The 20407-nt window shown below is 45.9% G+C and overlaps 2 protein-coding genes across 2 annotated transcripts in view; one reads left to right on the top strand and one right to left on the bottom strand.

The window, feature by feature from the left end:
• Positions 1-500: 500 nt before the first annotated feature.
• Positions 501-15583, top strand: ulk3 (unc-51 like kinase 3). The gene is made up of 16 exons (XM_079217013.1): positions 501-641; positions 1284-1424; positions 3310-3430; positions 3605-3700; positions 3876-4019; positions 4718-4800; positions 7140-7295; positions 7443-7548; positions 7658-7698; positions 7891-7993; positions 8350-8414; positions 8750-8828; positions 9653-9693; positions 12195-12242; positions 12423-12486; positions 14447-15583. Exons 1-16 carry the CDS (start codon positions 543-545, stop codon positions 14461-14463), a joined length of 1404 nt encoding a protein of 467 aa, XP_079073139.1. The 5' UTR covers positions 501-542; the 3' UTR covers positions 14464-15583.
• Positions 15584-18831: 3248 nt separating this feature from the next.
• LOC306735893 (growth arrest-specific protein 1) overlaps positions 18832-20407 on the bottom strand; it is a gene marked incomplete at both ends in the record, with an annotated part of 1686 nt that continues 110 nt past the window's right edge. The window contains 2 exons of the mRNA XM_079217463.1: positions 18832-18976; positions 19766-20407. The exon at positions 19766-20407 is cut by the window's right edge and continues 110 nt beyond it. Coding sequence (XP_079073589.1) covers positions 18832-18976; positions 19766-20407 — 787 coding nt within the window. The remainder of the gene's footprint in view (positions 18977-19765) is intronic.

Below are 20407 nucleotides of genomic sequence, written 5' to 3'. Positions count from 1 at the left end.
TTAACGACCTGCTTCACTCTTATGTTTGGCTTCTTTATTCTACCTTTCTGTGCAGTAGTGCAGCAGTTAGCTTCATACGTGCTAACTGTTCACTGCCAGCACAGAGAGTGCTACACTAGTTAGCTCCCAAACGGGTGTACGCCAAATTCAGTTCAATAACCCGGCTTTTTACGGTTTCCTTACTCGGTAGGAAGACAGATGCATGCCGGGATACGGCTTGCTACGTTTAACGAGCCTGTTTTACATTCGGCGTGTATTCGGGGCGAGTTGGGTCACAGTAGCCAGTAAACCAACTCAGTGAGCTTTGAACTTGTTCATCAGAATAAATGCTGCCCCGAAATTGCTAAAACCTCTGTAAATAATTGACAGACACAGTGTGGTGTAGATAAAGCTCGAGGTCCATGTCCTGTCATAAAGCATCCCTTCATTGTACCACCAGGTCAAAGGTCATTATCCCTATTCTGCAGCTAACCTTGAGCTCTGGCCTCTAGCAGGGGGAAGATCAGTCCATTTGATGTGCATTTGACGTGACTGTCGTCAGCATGGCCTCCAGCTTTGCTCCCCCAAAACTGTCCGACTTCATCCTCACTGAGCGGCTGGGCAGCGGCACCTATGCTACAGTCTACAAAGCCTACAGAAAGGTGAGTCAGGTGAAGCATCACATATATATATATATATATATATATATATATATATATATATATATATATATATATATATATATAAATATAAATAAACAAAAAATCACATGCAGGGTTCGTACCGTCATGGAAAACCTGGAAAAGTCATGGCATTTTTAAATGGTTATTTCCAGGCCTGGAAAAGTCCTTGAAAAAATAAAAAACTCAAAAGTTTTGGAAACGTCATGTAAATGTGTTATATTCATGTGTTCATTTACGCTGAGTTTGAAATAATTAATATGCTTTTAAAAGAAAGACGCTCAAAATATAAGCAGGCATACATACAGGCGTCTATATAAATGTTTATTCTTTTAATCAAACTATTGTCTCATTCATTTGTGTCATTCAAGGTTTACTGTATGCTTTGTATTCTCATTGTTAGTTTAAATACTACATTTACTCACTTTTTACTGTTTACACCCAGATTTCACAAAATGTTTGGTCATGGACATTTGGTTAAAAGTCATGGAAACCCATTGGTCAGAGTGTGTATGAACCCTGCACATGGCATTGACTGTCCCCACTGATATTATACGGTCTGCGTGGTGGTGGTTGTTGTGTTAAAAACGAAAGTGAAAGTTGAATAATGATTCTAAACTGTAGGGAGACAGTCGAGAGGCGGTGGCTGTGAAGGTGGTTGGGAAGAAGACTCTGAACAGGGCGTCTACAGAAAACCTGCTCACAGAGATCGAAATCCTCAAGACGATGAGCCACCCTCACATCGTCCAACTGAAAGACTTCCAGGTCAGCTCATCCGTGTCTTTTAGATGTGTTGCAGCAAATAAAACTAGTCCCCGCATATAAAATACAAAAAGAATGTTTATCTTGACGTAGAGATGGTAAAGTACTGTTAAACAGCCTGCTGATATTACAACCCTGGTCTTAATTACGGAGAGGAGCTCTGGTACTCAGTCACTGCACACACGAGAACGGACCGTCACACACGGCCCCGTTCTTGAGAGAGGGAATACCCTATTTATCCAATGCCGTCAGCTGTTGTCAAATTACCAAAATAATAAATTTATGACAATCTCTTGCAAGGGGACCAATACTTATAAATCCCTCTCCCAGCCTGGAAGCACACAGCGGTGCCTGGCATGGGAGCCAGAGGTCCTCCAAGTCCAGTGATCTCTCTCTATAATAGTTACACCGGGTATGTGTCCTGTATGTAAATGTATCCTGTATCCTGATCAGTGAGCGTAGCCGTGGTGGATGCACCTCAACTCTCCTCGGGGCTGTCGGGGCGGGTCGTCTGAAGCTCTGCCTCTGGCGCTCAGGTGGATGGACCAGTGAGAATTGAAGAAGACGGAAAAAAGGGCTACGGACGCGCTGGCTTGATTTAAACTTTGATATCAATCAATTTTTATTTCAATAAATGATAGAAAATGATTTAACAGTTACAAAAATCTAAACTCCAAGAGTACTTGGAACGAAAACTGAGAACTTAGGAGAACAGAGGCTTTACTGAAAGTGCGGAGAAAAGAGTTCACTGAACTACACCGAAGTATTGCTACGACCTTCAGCAAGCCCTGACCTCTCGCCCTGCTGGCCTCTATCTAACCTCTTAACCCTCCTTTGCAGGATGCTGCCAGCAAATCAGCTTTCTCCCTGCCCAAACTCCTTCTTCCTCCTTTCTCAACTTCTCCTTTCTGGGGGCGACTGTAGCTTAGGGGGATGAGTGGTCGTCCCGAAACCGCAAGGTACCCGGCTCGATCCCCAGTCCCCATTGCTCACATATCAAAGTGTCCCTGAGCAAGACACCCAACCCCCAGCTGCTCCCCGGGCGCCCCAAAGGGCAGCCCACCGCTCCCCAACCAGGGATGGGTCAAATGCAGAGAAGAATTTCCCCAAGTGGACGAATAAAGTGCATGTTTCTTTTCTTTCTTTTCTTTCTTTTCTTTCTTTCTTTCTGAAACTCCAGGCTTTTACAAACCTCTTATTTCGCCATAGTTCTCAGTTTAATACATTTATTCACCACCACATGATTCCAAATATAAAAGAACCCCAGACTTCCTGATTGTCTGGTCGACCTTAGTGCGGCCATGACATTCACAATTCTTCCTGAGTCAACATACATTTTGCCAAGCAATGATTATAGGATAAGAGCATCATCTAAACATTTTATACTCTCATGCAAGGTGGATCAAAGATCTTTAATCAACACTTTTATTCCAAAACCTGAGCATCAATAGGTCATATTAAAATCAACATGAAACTTTGACAGTTGACTTTGCGGCATTTCCCAAACTCCTCTGCTGATATTGATTTCACAACCTCGCCTGTCTGGATCCTCTGCACCACCAGTCCACGTCGACATATTTTAACTCCCTTTCAGCTCCTATACTGAATATACTGCAGGATCTCTCTGACCGTCATCTGCCCCCTCCGGTTCCGCTTTCCTTGGTGGGCCTCTCGGCAGACGTCCGTACTTCGCCTTTTCTCTGTAAAGCTCCTTTGCTGACTCGACTGTAACGTATGGTGGTATGTTACAGTATGGTTCCCGCTGCCCAACAACGGTATTAACTTCCCCTCGTTGAGGCCTTTAGTGACCCTCACCAGGATCCCGAGTTGATGAGAGATGCACATAACTTGCAGGTCATCCAACAGTACACATGTATTCTTTCATCAGTGGGATGCTGAGAATATTTATCTGATCATGGAGTGGTGTTCTGGTGGAGATCTATCCTGCTTCATACGCTGCCGCAGGCTTTTACCTGAGAGGGTGGTCCGGCGCTTCCTGCAACAGATCGGTGAGTCATACTTAAAAAAAAAAGCATTGGTTCCATGTCAGCGGCGTCTTTGCCCGCCAGCTAATTTTAGTCTTGAAAGCCATGTAAATTGTTTAAGTTTGTGCCCAGTGCACACTTTCTGTATGATGAGGGTTCTGTGTGTGTGTGTGTGTGTGTCTCTCTCTGCACAAACAGCCTGCGCCCTCCAGTTTCTTCATGAGCGAAACATCTCACACCTGGACTTGAAGCCTCAGAACATTCTGCTCAGCGGCTCTGTCCTAAAACTAGCAGGTGACCTCATGGCCGCTCACACAGTCAAGTGAACACGTTGATTGGCACTGGCTTGAGCAAGAAAGTCAACTTTTTATAGCTTATTAAACTCTACGTCTGTGCATTTTTGCATCATAAACACGTGAGCTTTAGGAGAGGCTTGCACAACACTGACACCCGTCACGTTTGTCCCCAGATTTCGGTTTCGCCCAGTACATGTCGCCATGGGATGAGCAGAGTGTCCTGAGGGGGTCTCCTCTCTACATGGCTCCCGAGATGGTGTGCCGACGCCAGTACGACTCCAGGGTGGACCTCTGGTCAGTCGGGGTCATTCTCTATGGTGAGTCCTTTTGTGGTCACCCTTTCGTCTCTTTTGAATGTGGAATAAACCTCACTGCTTCAGATAATCTGTTGGTTTGTAATGCTGCGTGCACTAGTCGGCTAATCACCCGCAGCTTGAAAGAGAGCACCCAGTAGGTCACTAACAAGATTGTGGTAGAGTAATTGTACAAACATAATGTGATAGCACACTGACAGACCCTTATCATGTCACTGACATGCACAATACAATACAGGTAGCTAAGCTAAGATCACTTTGAGCACAGTAGGAGCATGCTTACCCGTGACCTTGAAACTAACAGACGACATCACGTCTCCCCAATTCCTGGATTCTCTCCACTGGCTCCATGTTCGTTTCAGAATTAATTTAGTAAAACTAAAGGATTTTTTTTTTAAATCACTTTTTGAAACCTTTTTTTACAGACTGGCCTTGATGTGATGTCATCTTTTTAAAGCTTTATCTGATCAGTTTGTTCTCGTATTTATTTGTTTTATCCACTGTGCCGTTTTGTCTTGCTTTGTTGGGCCTCACTGTTGAGCTTTCTGTTGCTTTTATTGCCTTGCTTTGTCTGCCTTTGTCAACTCTGCTTTTAACGCTGCTATCAAAATAAACGTATTATTAATACTACAACAGTAGGTGCATTAGTTTCCAGATTATCCTTTTGGAATGGTCAACTCAACATTGCTTTGTTCCTGTAGAGGCACTGTTTGGGCGAGCACCATTTGCATCTCGGTCATACGCCGAATTGGAGGAGAAGATCCGGAGCAACCAACCTATCGAGGTAAGTTTCTGAGCAACGAAGGAGTTTCTCATTGACTGAGACAGTCAGCAACCCTGCTTTAATATATGTGTGAAAAAATACTTTGTAAGCTGAATTTGACATGTGAGGATGTAGGGTAGATCATCATTGCCTGAATGGGGAGTATAAGGTTAACTGGACCATAAAGGCCACTAGCTGGGATGCACTTTTTGTTATATATTTTCTTATTTAAAATGTAGTTAACCAGGAAAAGCTTCATTGAGATTAAAAATCTCCTTTACAAGATTGTCCTGGCCAAGACAGCAGTAGCACATTAAACAAAGTGTCAGACATACAACGTATAACAGTGACAGAACATGTTTAGATCACAGCACGAGTAAAAACAAAGCTAAGACTCAAGTCATCGTATCCTAGTTCACACAGGTGCACATCCTCAGTCAAAAACATCTACAACCAGATGAACCTTCCTCCAACTCTTTCAATCTATTTTTAAAAACACCTAAAGAGCCAAATCAGTCTGCAGCAAATTCCACATTAAAGGGATAGTTCAAGTGTTGTCTCAGTTATTTCCTCTGAGTTATGGAGTTCCTTGTGTTTAAAGGGATCGTTACCTGCAGTACTGTAGATGGCGTTCGGCACGCTACCGGTTTACAGAAACAGACACGGAGGCAAAGCAATGTACTGCTGTGGACGGGGCCAGGAGGAAAATGACACCTGAAAGAAATGTCCACCTAAAACACACACACACACACACACACACACAAAAACACACACAAACTACAAAAGTTAGCTTACAAAGTTAATACATCCGCTTTTAAAGAGGAGTCCTTGAAGCCTTCGTCAGAGTCCTTTCAGAGAGATCATGAGTAAACAAATATACTTATATATATATATATATATATACATATATATATATATATATATATATATACATATATATATACATATATACATGTCTCCTCTACATTTAAGTTGAATTCAAACATTAAATAAGGATGATATAGACGATGCAAGTCCTCTCAAACTATACCGTGTGCATGAACAGGTGACTCTCCACCCACTCCTGCTCCCACACAGCACTTTATAACATGATGACTGACTCGCTCTATGGCTGCACATGTCGAAAGTACTCAATTATGTCTATTATGTTGAGAATAATGGACCTCTGGAAAGCATAAGTGCTTTTTAGAAAAAGAACACTAGATGTCAAGTGTGCCATTTCATCAAAAGCGCTGTAATTCATTCATGGATGGTTTCAGTTACAGTGACACTGTTGGGGATGAAAACGCTTTATTTTTTTCATTTTTCTAAGAAATCAAATCATCCAAATATACACGCGCCTTCCCATCAAGAGAACATAAATAATTTAATTCACATCGAGAAGTTAAAGTAATATAAAGTAGTGTTTTAATGGCATCTCTGTTTTTAAGTGCATTACAAACACATTTCTCCTGATTATGTTGTTTTTTCTCTCCCTGTATTTGTGAGTTATTTGTAGCATTGAACCACTAGATGGCGCACTTCCACTATACACCCTTATCCCACTCAGCTGAAACAACTATAGCTCGTCTCCAGTCTAGAATGTAAAGAAACCATCTGGGATTCAAATTACTTTTTCATCTGTTTGTAAAGGGCCTACACAATATTTTCAATAATAAACACAAAATGTCATCATTTACAACACAACAGAACACCATCTGGTCATCCTTCACTATGTTTTTACAAACATGACTCATTCTATTAATATTCACATTTTTATCTTTTTTAACCTGAAACCCACGTACACGCACATTCATATACATCTCCCTCATCTATACTTTATGCTTTTTTTTAGATGAAATAATAAACACACACACACGCACACACGGACACACACACACACCGTACTTCTATACCCTGAATATATGATGTTTTGCTGGCTTGTATCTCACTGTTTTGTCGTCCTCTTGGTGTTATGTCTATGTATTGTCTTTTTATTTTTACAATAAAAAATAATTAAATAAAAAAAAATTCATCTAGAAGTTAAAGAATGTAATGAACAGACACGTAAACACAGCCGTAATTAATGTTTAAAAAATGCAAATCGAGTTTGACATAAAAATTAGGAGTCTGCCCGCCGCATTCGCGAACCAAATGTCAATCGCCATGGTGACAGTGACGGATAGCTGCACTTTTAATGATGGAGGGCTTTCAGGACACTTGAATTGTCGTGTCAAACATTGAGCTCAAGGGACGGCATTAGCACACGGCCCATTACCAGAGGGATTCACGAGTGGCGAGCGGGACTATAAAAGGCCTCTGGCGGCGATCCACCCGGGTTGTCCTGTGGAAGCGTAATAAGGTCATGTTTTGTGCATCAGCTCCCTCCCGGGGCCAGGGTATCCAAGGACTGCAGAGACCTTCTGCTGCGGCTGCTGGAGAGGAACCCAGATGCCCGGATCACCTTCGCCGAGTTCTTCGCCCACCCTTTCGTGGACATGGAGCACATGCCGAGCGCCGACAGCTTAGTGAAAGCGGTGAGAGAGAGACAGAGAGAGAGAGACAGAGAGAGAGAGACAGAGAGAGAGAGACAGAGCGTGACCCTGCATGAGCAAAAGGGAGTTTTCCGGTTTTGCATTCGCTGATGCCAGTTTCCTGTTTCCCCTCTTTTTTTTTTCTTCCAGAAAGCGCTGGTCCTGCAGGCCGTCCAGAAGGACCAGGAGGGAGAGAGGTCCGCCGCTCTGTCTTTTTACTGCGGCGCCCTGGAGCACTTTGTCCCCTCCATTCACTGTAAGCACAGCAGCAGCTCCTCTCATATCCTGTCCGTGGCTTCAGCCCTTCAACAATGCAACCGCAGAATGCGCTAAATGTAAAACCCAAACATCTCTTCTCCTCCCAGACGAGACGGACCGACAACGTAAAGACGCTCTCAGGCAGAAGGTAGGCCTGGAAACACTCCCCGTATTCACATTTGGATTAAGCTCCATTTTCAATTGGTCCTTCTTTTCTTATTTTTCACACTCCGGTGGGCTTTCCCTTGGAATGAATGGTCTTCTTCTGAATACCATACGGTGTGTCCGGAGAGCATATGGCGCGGTTGACGTGATTAAGTTGTGAGAGGGCTTCCCGCAGGTTCGCCAGTATGTGTCCAGAGCCGAGGAGCTGAAGGCGCTGGTGGCCTCGGACAACAGGCTGAGCTTTGAGGAGGCCCGCACCTCCAGGGACGTGCTCCGAGGTAAAGGGCCCGTCTCAGTGCAGGGGCCGTGGGGGGAGGGGGGGGGGGGTGTATGAGAGGACAACCTGAGTAATGCATGTGTGTTCATCATCCTGTTTAATCATTTTATCTGCTGGGTCCGTACGTCTTCAAATTGAGCTATTTTGGTAATTACATTAAACTGCTGTGTGGCAACAATGTTTTCCCTAAAATCAAGATTATGAAGTCTTAAAAAGAAAAAAGAAAAGTATCTCATGTCCACAATACCTGAGCCTGAGGCCTCTGCAGGAGCATGCTCATTACAAAGGGTTGTGTGTTTTCCAGCAGACTGCATGGATCGATGTACAGTAGTATTTCCTGTTTTCTCTCCGCTCCAGAAATGTCTCGAGACCAACCCCGGCTGCTGGCTGCTCTGGAGGTGGCCTCCGCTGCCATTGCTAAGGTTTCTTATATACTGTCTATGGGTTGAAGGGGGGGGGGGGATGCCACCGCTATAGAGAGACACACAAAGGCAGGGTGAAGCAGAAGTAACACAAGAGAAAAGAACAAACCCAGCTGGGTACAAACCAATCCCTCCTCAGAGATCGCTCTCCAAATCATTGGTGAACCAAATCCATCTACAGTACTTGTGTGTCTCTGCTGTTTACAGCCTTCTTTTGCTTTATGTGAACACTCATAATAAACTCATTTTGCAAAGCTGACAGACTGAAATAGCGGAACCGTGCCAGCACCAGGGTGGTCCGAGTGCGTCGCCTCATTTTCACTCTTCTGTCCTAGGAGGAGAGCGCCGTGGACGAGCACGAGGCCCTGGATGTGTACCAACAGTGTTTAGGAGAGCTTCTGTTGGCGCTAGCAGGTAGAGGAACCCCTTTTTCTCTTTCCAATTTACGCAATTATCCTACTTAACCTGCTGTCGGCTACAGGGACACTCCCCCGGAGCCGAGGTTTAAGTCCTCCTGCGTTCACAGACGTCGGAGAAAAGGAGACCAGTTCAGATAAATCTGAACAGAGAAGATGATACTGGCTGAAAAGGAGAGGCAAAGATAACTTAAAGATACAGAGAGTAAAGATACAGAGAGACTTAACTGGAGACAGACAGAGCCTAACTGCGAGGGAAATAAAACGACTTTCGGGAGAAAAAAAAGTGTCAGAGAGATGGAAATGAAGTGTAAAAGACTAACTGATGGAATGAAGCAAAAGACCGGGAGAGAGACGGGGACAGAGAGGAGACTCTCTGTGGCCTGGCGTCCATGAGGCCCGGGCTCGTGCGCTCATCTGGAAGATCGGCCTAATGGGAGAGGTGGGCTAGAGTGATCCAGATGTGGCTTTGAGCCGAAAAGAGACCCGGTGCCAGCAGACCCCCGTGTGCGGTGCGAGAGCTCGGCCATCTGCTTCCCATTCGGCTCAGACGGCGCTCTTCATTTCTTTCTCTTCATCACACGCTGGAAACAAATAAAACATCATCATCTCCCTATGAGCAAAAAATATAGAGGATTATAAACAATTTACCGGTCCAACTAATCTCATTTTCTCTCTCTCTCTCTCCCCTACACCCTCTCTCTACGCCAGCGAAATCCAATCTAGTAGAGGTGAAGTAGAGGTGATTAGCTAGCCGACTCTCTCCTCATTCATCTCGTGTCTTTTTCTTTTTCTGTCCTGTATCGTCTCTCGGGGATCCAGCCGAGCCGCAGGGCCGCAGGAGGGAGCTGCTCCACAGCGAGGTGAGTGCGTCCTGCTGGTCCAGCGCTCGAGGTTTAGGACTCGAGCCCCTCGGCCGATCACATGACCCAGGAGCCCTTTGGAAGCTGTCACATGTGCATGTTTTATTCTTTTTTATTGTGTGTGGTAAAGGGCAAATGCCTCATCTGTATTACTGACACACACAGATCCCTGTCCACTTTATAATTGGACCCTTAAAAGCGGCTATATGGATGGCATGGCCACTTGTATGTGAAAAGAGTCACACTTAGTGGCCACCATGACAATTATCGCCCCAAGTCTGGAGAGTTTATAGCGCCTCTCAGCTCCTTGGTTTGTTTTTTTACGGCCCACAACTTTACTGTGTTGGTTGCAGCTCTCATTATCGTTGTTTTTGGGCCGCGGCTGGCAGCTTTCTTTTTTTCTTCGTTGTTGTTGAGCGAAACCTCTCCACAAACAATCCAGACAATGTTAGCGACTCGCTGGTGAACTCAGTGTAGCACGTGTGCAGCAGAAAGTACGATATTTATCTCGGGAGTTAGTGGAAACGAAGAGGAAGCGCTAAAAGGAAGCGTGACGGATCAGGTGAAGGTATCTGATGTGGACATGAGCAACTGTTTGACTTAGAAGGGGATGATGTGTCGGGTGTTGTTGATTTGACTTCTTAATGATTGTCATTCACGATCATCACATTTAATTTAACAGACCTAAGTAGCTTAAAGGAGGAAAAACAAATAGATATGTGTATCCAATAAGCGTTACAAAATAATCTGTTTGTTTGGACAGAAAAACGGCTTTTGTGTTCTGATCGATTAATGAAATAAATGTTAGTACAGTAATCAACTTTTATAAAAACAAAACAAAGTCCTGCCATTTAGTGTGTCTTGTTTCACCAAGAAGACCTTGTTCTGTAGACACATGCAAAGCCTAAAGTTTGATGGTCCAGTAAACACAAAAACACACATAGACTTGTGCCTGTCTGCCATTAAAGCTCCTAATCCCTCGTGTTGTGTGCATTGTTGTTGAGCCAGCAACAGACACCAGTATTTCACCAACCAACCCCCGAAGGGTGATGGGGCTTTGAATGAGGCCTCATAGATCTCCCCATTTGAAGTTTTATGGGCGCTCGTCTTAAGTAAATTCAGATGCGGCCGCAATAATCTAACACAGCATTAGGGAGGCGGGGGTGGGGGACTCAATGGAAAGCACGTGTGTGTGTGTGTGTGTGTGTGTGTGTGTGTGTGTGTGTGTGTGTGTGTGTGTGTGTGTGTGTGTGTGTGTGTGTGTGTGTGTGTGTGTGTGAGAACCCAGAAGAGGCAGCACATGCTGCCACGACTGGCCTCTGTGTGCGTTCGTACCTCTTTAGCCTTTCAAAGCTGTTCTTCAATAACCCCAATTCTCATATGTGAGCCTCAGGTTTGATGTATTCAGTAAATGTTGATGTAAAGTCATCACGGCTAAAGATGCTACGCTATGGACTGTGTGGTACCTTTTTTTAACTCTACAAGTTAACAGGCGTCCTCACCCACGTCGGTTTCCTCCACACTTATCATGATAAACGGTTTAAAGTTCTGTGGCTGCTCCGGGTTTGGGGCTCAGGGCTGAATACTCAAAACCAGATTGGTGTTTTAAAGGGACGTCATGGGAGCCATCAGATTTAGGTCTCCTGTGATTGTGTAACCTCCGTGATCAGCATCAGACTGAATAAAACAGTCGAGAGCGCCTCAGCGATGACAGCGATCGCTGCTCGCACATGTGTGCCTCATGAAATGTTTTCAAAACATAACGGGGCAAGAAGAGGCAGAGCTGATCGCGTGAATCTGATTTTGACATGATATTTATTTCCCCGTGCGTCTTAAAGTTGTTGTTTCCTGCTGCACGACACCGCAGTTTATAGTAAACGAGCACAGCTGCAACTATCCGCTAATTGAAAGATGTTTTGGGTTTTTTATTTGTGGAGAATCCTCTCCTAATTATTCTGTACACCAAAGGCCTTGTAAGTAAATTATGAATATTAGTCTTTATTAAACGAGGTCCACGTAAAAGAAGTGGACAGACAAAGAGGTGCACACTCACTCACTCACGGACGCACAAAGTGCTCGCATTATTCTCCCAGCGGATGAAGTTATTCAGACAAATCTACAAGCATGCATCAACATATAAATAATATATATATATATTACAATTTTAAAAACCTGAATAATAACTGTCAAATTAATGTTGACATCACTGGATGCTCAATGTAAATGTACTGGAGGCTTGACCAAAGTGTTTGACTCCAAGGGGGTCCCCAAATTTCATCACACATCTTCCAAACAAGACAATTCTTCAAAACATTAAAAAAAAACATGCTGCAGGAAAAGTTATGGATCACGAAAGCCTCCACATTATGACAATCTATCCCATCAGTTCCATGAGTTGAGATATTTCAGTCCCTAGAGCTGCGGGTGGCAAAAAATGTTTTTGCCAATACATATGAAGGCATGTGTAATTACATTTACCGGAATGTAACGTCTCTCACCAGATTAAAAGCCTGATGAGCCGAGCTGAATGCCTCAAAAAGCATCTCAAGGTAAGCATGCGTTCTCTGCTTGAAATATAAATATAAAACAAATAGATTAGGGGCAAGATTTAGACTCCTTTTTGGATATTATTCCATTCTTACTGAACATTAATGATAGTGTTCAATGAAGGGGAAACCCTTTGTCCCCTATATCTGTATGCAATACACCAGTCTGTGTTTGTTCATCAGATGCAGGAGACTCAGAGGGACGCGTCTCTGGACCGAGAACACCTCGCCGACTCCGTCAGAAGCTGTGAGTTTCCCTGATGGTTTTTTTTTTTTAAAAGCTTGCCGTAGCCTCACTGATAAGCGACTATACAGGAAAGGTGGTGCTGGTGGGGAGAGGGGGTCAAGTGAGGAATGGCCGCCCCACAGTTGCAATGAAATGTCCTTTTTTTTTTTCACTTGTAAAATATGAGCCATTCTCTTGCTGTGCCGGGACCGTCTGGCTCTTTGATTCCCCGTCGGTGACGCCCTGGGCTCCTCCTGTCCTCTGCCCTCTCGTAAAAGCCCGCCTTGTGAAAGAGAGACTCGCTGCGAGCAAAGAGCCACTATCCTGATGCACAAACGGCAGAAACACACGTACAATGTATTCCTATCACGAGTTAGCTTTAAATACTGTAAGAATCAGTGTTCATTCAGTTACGTTTTATACACTTGAACTTCCCTGTCTCTACACTGTACAAACAAACTACTACATTATATAGAAAGCGATGTAGCATCGGCAAAAGTTACATTTGAATATGCTTGAACTCTCCTACACATGCACACAGCCTAATTCCCAGTATTTTCTGGGCTCAGATCTTGGATACCTAAAGCCCTGACAATATCCTGTTCTCAGCGAGGCATTCCTGGGGAATTATGCATTTAAAAAAACTAATAAGAAGACGGGGGAAGGAACCCGATGACTGTCGAGGCCGCTCATGTTTCTTGAAGAACGTGGCGTCTTGTTCCGCTCTGTTGTTTTAATAACACACCACCGTCGGCCGCACATGCTGGCGCTGATCCAACAGCAGCTTCTACTAGAGAGGGTGCAGCAACGCCCAGGGCTGCCTGCTGACCTGAGACTACAGTACATGCGGTACTTTTTGGGGCTTGTTGCTGAGAACGCCTCCGTAACCCTCAGACAATTGTACATGTTTAGCTGCATGCATATGTCCATGGCTATGAAATGATGCTCATCCCCAACATAAAGATGAATGAAATGTGTTCAACTGGTACGACGGGAAATGTAGGAAATTAGTGATTTTCGTAGAAGTCGAGGGGATAGATTGAGAGAAAGTAGGGGAAAAGAAAACGTCAACGCAAACCAATCTTTCACATTATACACAATGGTGCTAGAAGCTATTTATTTACTACTGTAATTATTTAAGAAAAACTATATCTAATACCCTTCTTGTACATACGACCACCTTTTGTACATATACCGCCGTATCTATAGTGTTTTCATATTTTATATTTTTTCTCTTTCTGTTTTAGTGTTTTTGTATTTTTTCCAAAGCTGTTGACTGAACCTTGAAATTATCATAAATTACTGATATTTAATGGTGTTTCGTTTAGGATTCACTTTTTTTGTACATGAAAGTGTCCAAAACTGATGTAAAGAAATCTTGAACTTGCATTCTTCCTAATGGCCATCAGGGGGCGACAGTAGTGTTATTACCCAAGTAAACATTGTAAACATGAGTTTATGTCTCGATCTCTAGTTTCAAGTCTTCTTCAATACAGCGTGATGTTCATTTAGTAAATGATGGTCATTTAGAGTCAAACAGACCATAAAGCAGGGTATGCTTCAGGGCGGGGCTCCAAGGTGATTGACAGGTCGTTACCACGCGGTCTGGGGGTTGTCCGGATTTTTTGTCTTACAACATCAACTCTTTCACACCGTGTTTTTAGTTCATGGAAGTAAATTATAACATGTGGGTATAGCCTAAAAAGCTCTGGGTTATACCACATTCTCTCTCTCTCTCTCTCTCTCTCTCTTTCTCTCTCTTGTCTCTCCTGGTTGCAAAAAAAAATAAAAAAGTATTCCACAAACCAATGGGCGACGTCGTGGTGACCAACTTCACTTCGTATATACGGTCTACCGGATGTGGCGACTGACCCACAGAGTCGCCTTAGCTTTATTACTCAAAACATGGCGGTACATCTAGAATGGACCGTGTGCAGCAATCTAAAAGTGAAGCCTAACACACCTCTTCTTGTTTTCTCAGCTTGCTGTCTGCAGTAAGCCGGACCGTGGGAAGCTGGGCTGGGACGCCCAAGCGGAGCATCAGCCCGCCTGTCGGCGCTCATGTTGGACAGCGAGCCTAAACCTGACCGGCCGAACTAAACTAAACCCGCCTCCCACCCAAACCTTGCCAAATGTGGTCAATGTTTCGGTTGTTGCTGGAAAGTTGATAGTTTGGCAGGTTGAGGACTTGTGTTTATAATCATCCAAGAAGGGAACAAATAAGTTTTGCTGGTAAAATACTGAAAGTAGCTCGTTTTTGATTCTGCACACTGTGGTGAAAGTGAAAGCCCCCTGCTCCTCACACGGTGTTGTTGTCGCACCGCTTAGCCCTCCAATCCCTCCTCCCGCCGCCCCATTCATATGTAAATGCCGGACAGCTTGTGTGACAATGCCACACTGTCATGGTAAAAACCAGTCAAACAGAGGCTGTTGCGTTTATTGTCGCGCGAAGAAAAAAAGAAGAAAAACCTCAGTATTTGCCCGCTGGAGAAACTGTGAAAACCTGCAAGATGCAATCAAATGGAAACTGTAGCTCGGAGAGGCACTTGCACCGCCGCGTTAAGTATATTATAGAGGCCTCCGCAAACATGCACATACTCCCTCGCCCTCCCTTCCCCGCTGCCTTTGCTGTGGGCGGACCACAGGCTCACCATGCTCTCCCCGCTGATGGAGCCCTCTCCACCACTATGAGGGGAAAACTGGAGAGGTGCGGCCTCTGCCTTATTTACACTAGACTTGCATTTTCTTAGGTTTGGCACCGGCCGGGTATGTGAGGGATCCGGCGGGTTGCAAAGCCTTCATAACTAGGCCTCTGTGAAGAACTGTATAAAAAAAGAAGAAAAAAAATATGCGTAACAGTCGCTGTTGTAGGTCTTCACACACTGTTTTGATTTGATTTTGAAGTTAAAAGTGCTTGAATACCTAAAAAGCTTTACTCTGCGGCTGCAGGAGCGGGAGTCAAAGGGAGAAACGTTTAAATATGTCTGCTGGCGAGATTTCCACACCGGTGTTTTTCAATTTTATTTGAGTGTTTACACAGCTGTGTTTTATACCGTATGTATTTATTATATGAGAAACTAAATTGGAAAATAAAACCTCCGAAGCCTCTCTAACGTCTGCAGCGGCGTCTTTCAGGACCTATGGAAAGATTTATGTGCCGCCGTGGGAGCAGCGCCGCTGGTCCCTCGCCATTATCTGGAAGGAACAGCTCTCTGCAGGAACAGCTGGCTCGTGTCCACCGAGGGGGGAGGGGGGAGGGAGGAGGAAGAGGAGGGAGGAGGGAGGAAGGCCGGCCGGCCAAGTAGGGACATTTGATAATTATATGATTCATTTGGAAGTTCTGTGAAACTGATTTAGAAGAATTCAGAGATGTCAAGATGCTGTGGAAATTACTCGAAGAATTCACCATCTTTAATTTTCGCTCGCCTCCTCTGAACATTCATGAAAGCTGTACTGTTGCACTTTTCTCAGGACAAGAGGAAAGTAACCCTCAAATGCATTTTAGAAAGATGGAGGGACACTGGATTACAGCCACTAACGGTAGGAATAATAGAAAGTCCAAAGGTTTGGATTTTGAGGTGCAGACACATTTTTAAACACAAAAGATCAGTTTACTAGTCATGGTTAGTCCAACTCAACTAGTCAAATACCGTTTCCTGTGGCTCTGGAGGAGTTTCCTGTGCCGATGTGAGGTCCCGGGACAGAAGACGTATGTGTACAGATTGTGAATCCCTCTGAGGCAAATTTGGGATTTTAAATTGAATTGAATCGTATACATAATGCACTGAATTTCAAACATTGCACCGGTAACAGAAAGCCTGTGTTGCGATCTGGAGGTGTGGCAGAAGAGGGTGGTTACCAGACAGGGGGTCTGCTCAAAGACGCTATCCAGTTGCATTATGGGAAATGTAGGGGAAGTCTTAAAACCAAACTAAGAGGCAGGTGCTTATGCTGCTTCCATTCTTTTTTATTTTTTTTACCTTTATGGAAGTGCAAGACTAAATCTCTCTGATGGAGGTAAAATTCCTGGGAAATAATCAATGAATCACTCATTTAAAACAAAAAAAGTACATGTCTAGTTGTCCTACGAGCATGTGTCTGTAGGTTCAGATCGGCCCAGGACTCGCAGTAACGTTGCTGTTCTGCCCTTCCAGCTGCTTAATCACAATCACCTGGCCGGCCAGGTGTAAACCGCTCCACACCGTCTGGTTTAAACAGGGAGCAGCACGGCCCCCCGAGTCCCGGAGCAACGGGAGGGGCGGGGGCTCTAATTGGCCAACGGGGCCCATAGTGCTGGCTCAGCTTGGTGCTCTAATCACGGCATGAGCATGTTGCTGCCAGGAAAACTTTGGACGCAGTTTTGACCCCGGTGCTTACTTTGTTGCTTGTTCCTGGGAGTTCTGCCAATTCATACCCCCACCCAAAGAAAAGACATTAACGCAAGCCAGAGAGGGAGGTTTTGAAATGGAAGGACCTCCAAGACCCCTCCCACCCAGCCTCCTCTCCATAACCACAACCTACGGCATTGTGGCTGTAATTGGCCTCCATTTTGCTGCAGCTCCATCAACGCCACTTATTGCCCTTTCCCCTTCCAGGCTCCCTCTCTCTCTCTCTGGCTACCGCCAATGGGACAGCGGTCGAGTCACATCTAAAGAGGGGTCTCTATGTACCGGACCTGACGGGGAACCGGGATGCCCTTGACTCCAGCACCCCCCCCCCCCCCCGCGCAGAAGAAACGGGGAGCGGGTCAGCCGTTCACATGCGGCTCCACTTGGCGGCCATCATGAATGGGACATTGTAGCTACGGGGAGACAAGAGCTCCCTAAATCCCCGGGTCACTCGCACTTTGGAGCGATGGAGCGAGAGTGAAGGGGGGTCTGGGGGGGTTGTTAGAGACATGTTGAATAAAGATAATTTAGAAAATGGGCTCCAGCACAGTGCTGCCTCTGTGTCGCCGCCCCCCTCCCCCCGTCACCCCGTTTCCCTCCACACACTCGACTCCCCCAGGCTTCTCTCTGCTCGTGTTTGTTTTGATTTTGCTCCCAGAATCGGGGCGGGAGGGGTGATTATGTTGGAAGGCTATGAGATGCATGGCAATGGTTAAGACGGATTGGTCCAAAACAACAATCCGACTAAACTGGAGGGAGTCGTGCTATTGCTGCAGCCGAAGGCCCAACTCTGTCTTTCTCCATCTCGCTGTTTGTTTTTTTCATGACACCGTTGGACGGCTGGAAGCTCCGCAGGATTCCCGTGGTCGAGATAAAACATATCAGGAGATGTTGAGATGACGCCGGGTTCTTTTCCATCGAAGGGGAGCGGTAGAAAGGAAACACGATGAACCATGTGACGTGTGTTTTTGCATCAAGGAACAGAAAAGAGTTTGACATTGGAGGCAGGATTAAAAAAACAACAATGAGTTCCTTCTTGTGCTGGTAAACACCTTTTTTTTTTTCTTCTCTCAGTTCGTTATTTTTTTTACTCTTGACGCTGCGCTTTTGGACGAGCAGGTGTACGCCTCACACCTACATGCCTCTCTTTTACAGTTTGCTAATGACTTGTAAATACCAACGCGAGTGTGGAACAAGCGCCAAGTGGCTGCTTGCTCTGAAACAGTTGGTGCACTCAAGCTTCCTTGGTCATTAATACTAAAACAAAAAGTCCTTCCAATACACCGACTCAATTTGAGTCTTTGAGGATTTACTTTCGCTCTGCCGTCTGCCTCTAAAGATCCTGGTGGTTTAATCACAACTTGAACCTAAATTTGATAGAATTCTGAATTGTCTTTTCTTTTTTTTTGCTTCAACGACTAGCTAGACTCTTTAAAATTCCTCACCAGGTTCCAGTTACACTGACATAATCCCTTAAACGTTAGAGACGGAGACATTCTGACTTGGCTCACTTGGCCGACTTGAGAACGGCGTTTTCAAACGGTAACCTCTGGTCTTTTTACTTCTTCTCTCTCTGTGGACGAATCACACCACAACACCACGTTAGCTCATAAACATTTTATTATAAAACTCAACCTTCCCACATGGAAGACACCGCTCTGCACAAGATGAGATGGAAAAACCTCCAAGAGCCTAAACGTCATGTCGGATCCTCGTGCGCACTGCGTCCGTCCTGCGTGGGCTGACTGGCTTACTTTACTGCATATAACTGTAAAACATGTACACACTCTTCATATTCTAGCTTCATAACTTAACGATTAGCAACATTCTTCGGGACGTCGTGACGGGAACAAAAACAACAACAACAACAGATTAGTTTTGACACAATTTCAAGTGGCGAAGAGGCAAATTTGGCATCTTCGTTACAAGTGATCGCTACGAACAAAAACTGTGTTTCCCCTTCTTTTTGGCTAATCTGCTAAAGGTGGAACTGGACGGAGAGAGTGGGGCGGAAAAGGCCGCTGGGTCGAATCTCTGGGCTGTCGGTGTGGCCTTCAGGGAACGTCGGCAGCAGGTACGACCTGTTGACCTTTTGGCACCAGCAGCAGGCAGCTTTTTCCTGGCTAGTAAAGAGGGGAAGAGGGGGGTTTGAAGGCGTGAGAGGAGGAAGAGGGGGTGGAGGGGCCGTCTCAGGAAAAGTTCAATAAAACAATCTCACATGGGGGGGCGGGGGCAGACAGGCGCTTCAGTTAATTTCAGTACTTGAACCCACACAACCCTCGCCGTCGTCCTTTGACTGCTGCTCCTGCAAATATTTGAAGTGCGTTCGCTGCGACAATGCAGAGGCCCCCCCCCCCCTCCTCCCCCCCCGACCCTGAAATGGAGAGCAGAGCAAACAGAGACCCGGGACGGGTCCAATGTTTGTCCAAGGTCTTAATAAAGGCACACTCCCAAGTACCATTGAAACCAAGCAAACAAACAGGGAGCTGCTCAAAGGCACTCCACTTGGCAACAAAAGTCTGGCGTGGTTCACTTCCTCTCATCGTCACCTGGAAGTCCTCTTTTTCTTTTTTTTGCAGACAGGCTTCGACAAAACAAAAACAAAAGATCCGTTTCGCTCCTAGTACTTTCCTGAGTGAGATGTGCTCGAAGACGAATTGCTATGCAAATTGTACGGTTGTGGGAAGCGTGCACACATCACTACTGTCGCCCCGCAGCCGAAATGGAACGGCGGGGGAGGCCTTCAGGGTGGAAACTAAATAGCTGCCCCTCATCCAGCAGACCTGGGTTCCAGTCCTGAGCCAGCGAGGCCACGCTGAAAGCGTCTCTGAGTCAAGTCACTGATTCCATCCCAACTCCAGCTGGACTCTTGGCTCCCCGTAAATCCAATAAACGTGGTATTGTCTCAGTACAATATCCGTGCTAGAGGAAGAAAAAGGAGCGCCACGCCGCCGGGCAACCTCTGGGAAGCAGAGGAGTGATCGGAAGACACCTCTTCTCTGTCACTTTTCGGGTCATAGTCTTCATCCTCGTAGATGTCATCCACATCCGGCTGGTCTGAAATAACCATGTGGTCCCCTATGGCGCAAAGTTTGCTCATGTTCTCCTTCACCACCTCGCAGAAGGGCCTCTCCACGCCGTCGCAGACGCAGCGGTTCAGCAGCACGCCGTTCGGGATGAACAGCATCTGCTGGATGGTGGCCTTGCACCTGGACGAGCACTTCCGGCCGTTGAACAGCTGGCCGCAGTAGGACAGGTAGGCCGTGAGGGAGGCGTGGCAGTCGCCGTCCTCCTCGCAGCGCTGCCGGGCCTCCATGCAGCCGATGCCGCCGGCGTCGCTCGGGTGCCGCCGGGGGAGGCAGGGCTCCACGGCGTGCTTGGCGGCGAGGCACTCCAGGTCTCGCACGCAGTCGCAGGTCTCCAGGTCCGGCCCGCTGCGGGTGTGGTTGAGCCGGATCAGCGCGTTGATGCAGTGGCTCGGACACTGCCTCCTCGTGCCCCGGATGTTCCCCTCACAGGCCGCCAGGTACTGTCCGTACGCGAGGTCGCACCCG

This window comes from Taurulus bubalis, assembly GCF_910589615.1.
Source record: "Taurulus bubalis genome assembly, chromosome: 4".
NCBI lineage: Eukaryota > Metazoa > Chordata > Actinopteri > Perciformes > Cottidae > Taurulus > Taurulus bubalis.
Note: the sequence above shows the minus strand (reverse complement) of the source record. Positions and strands in the feature narration are given on the sequence as shown.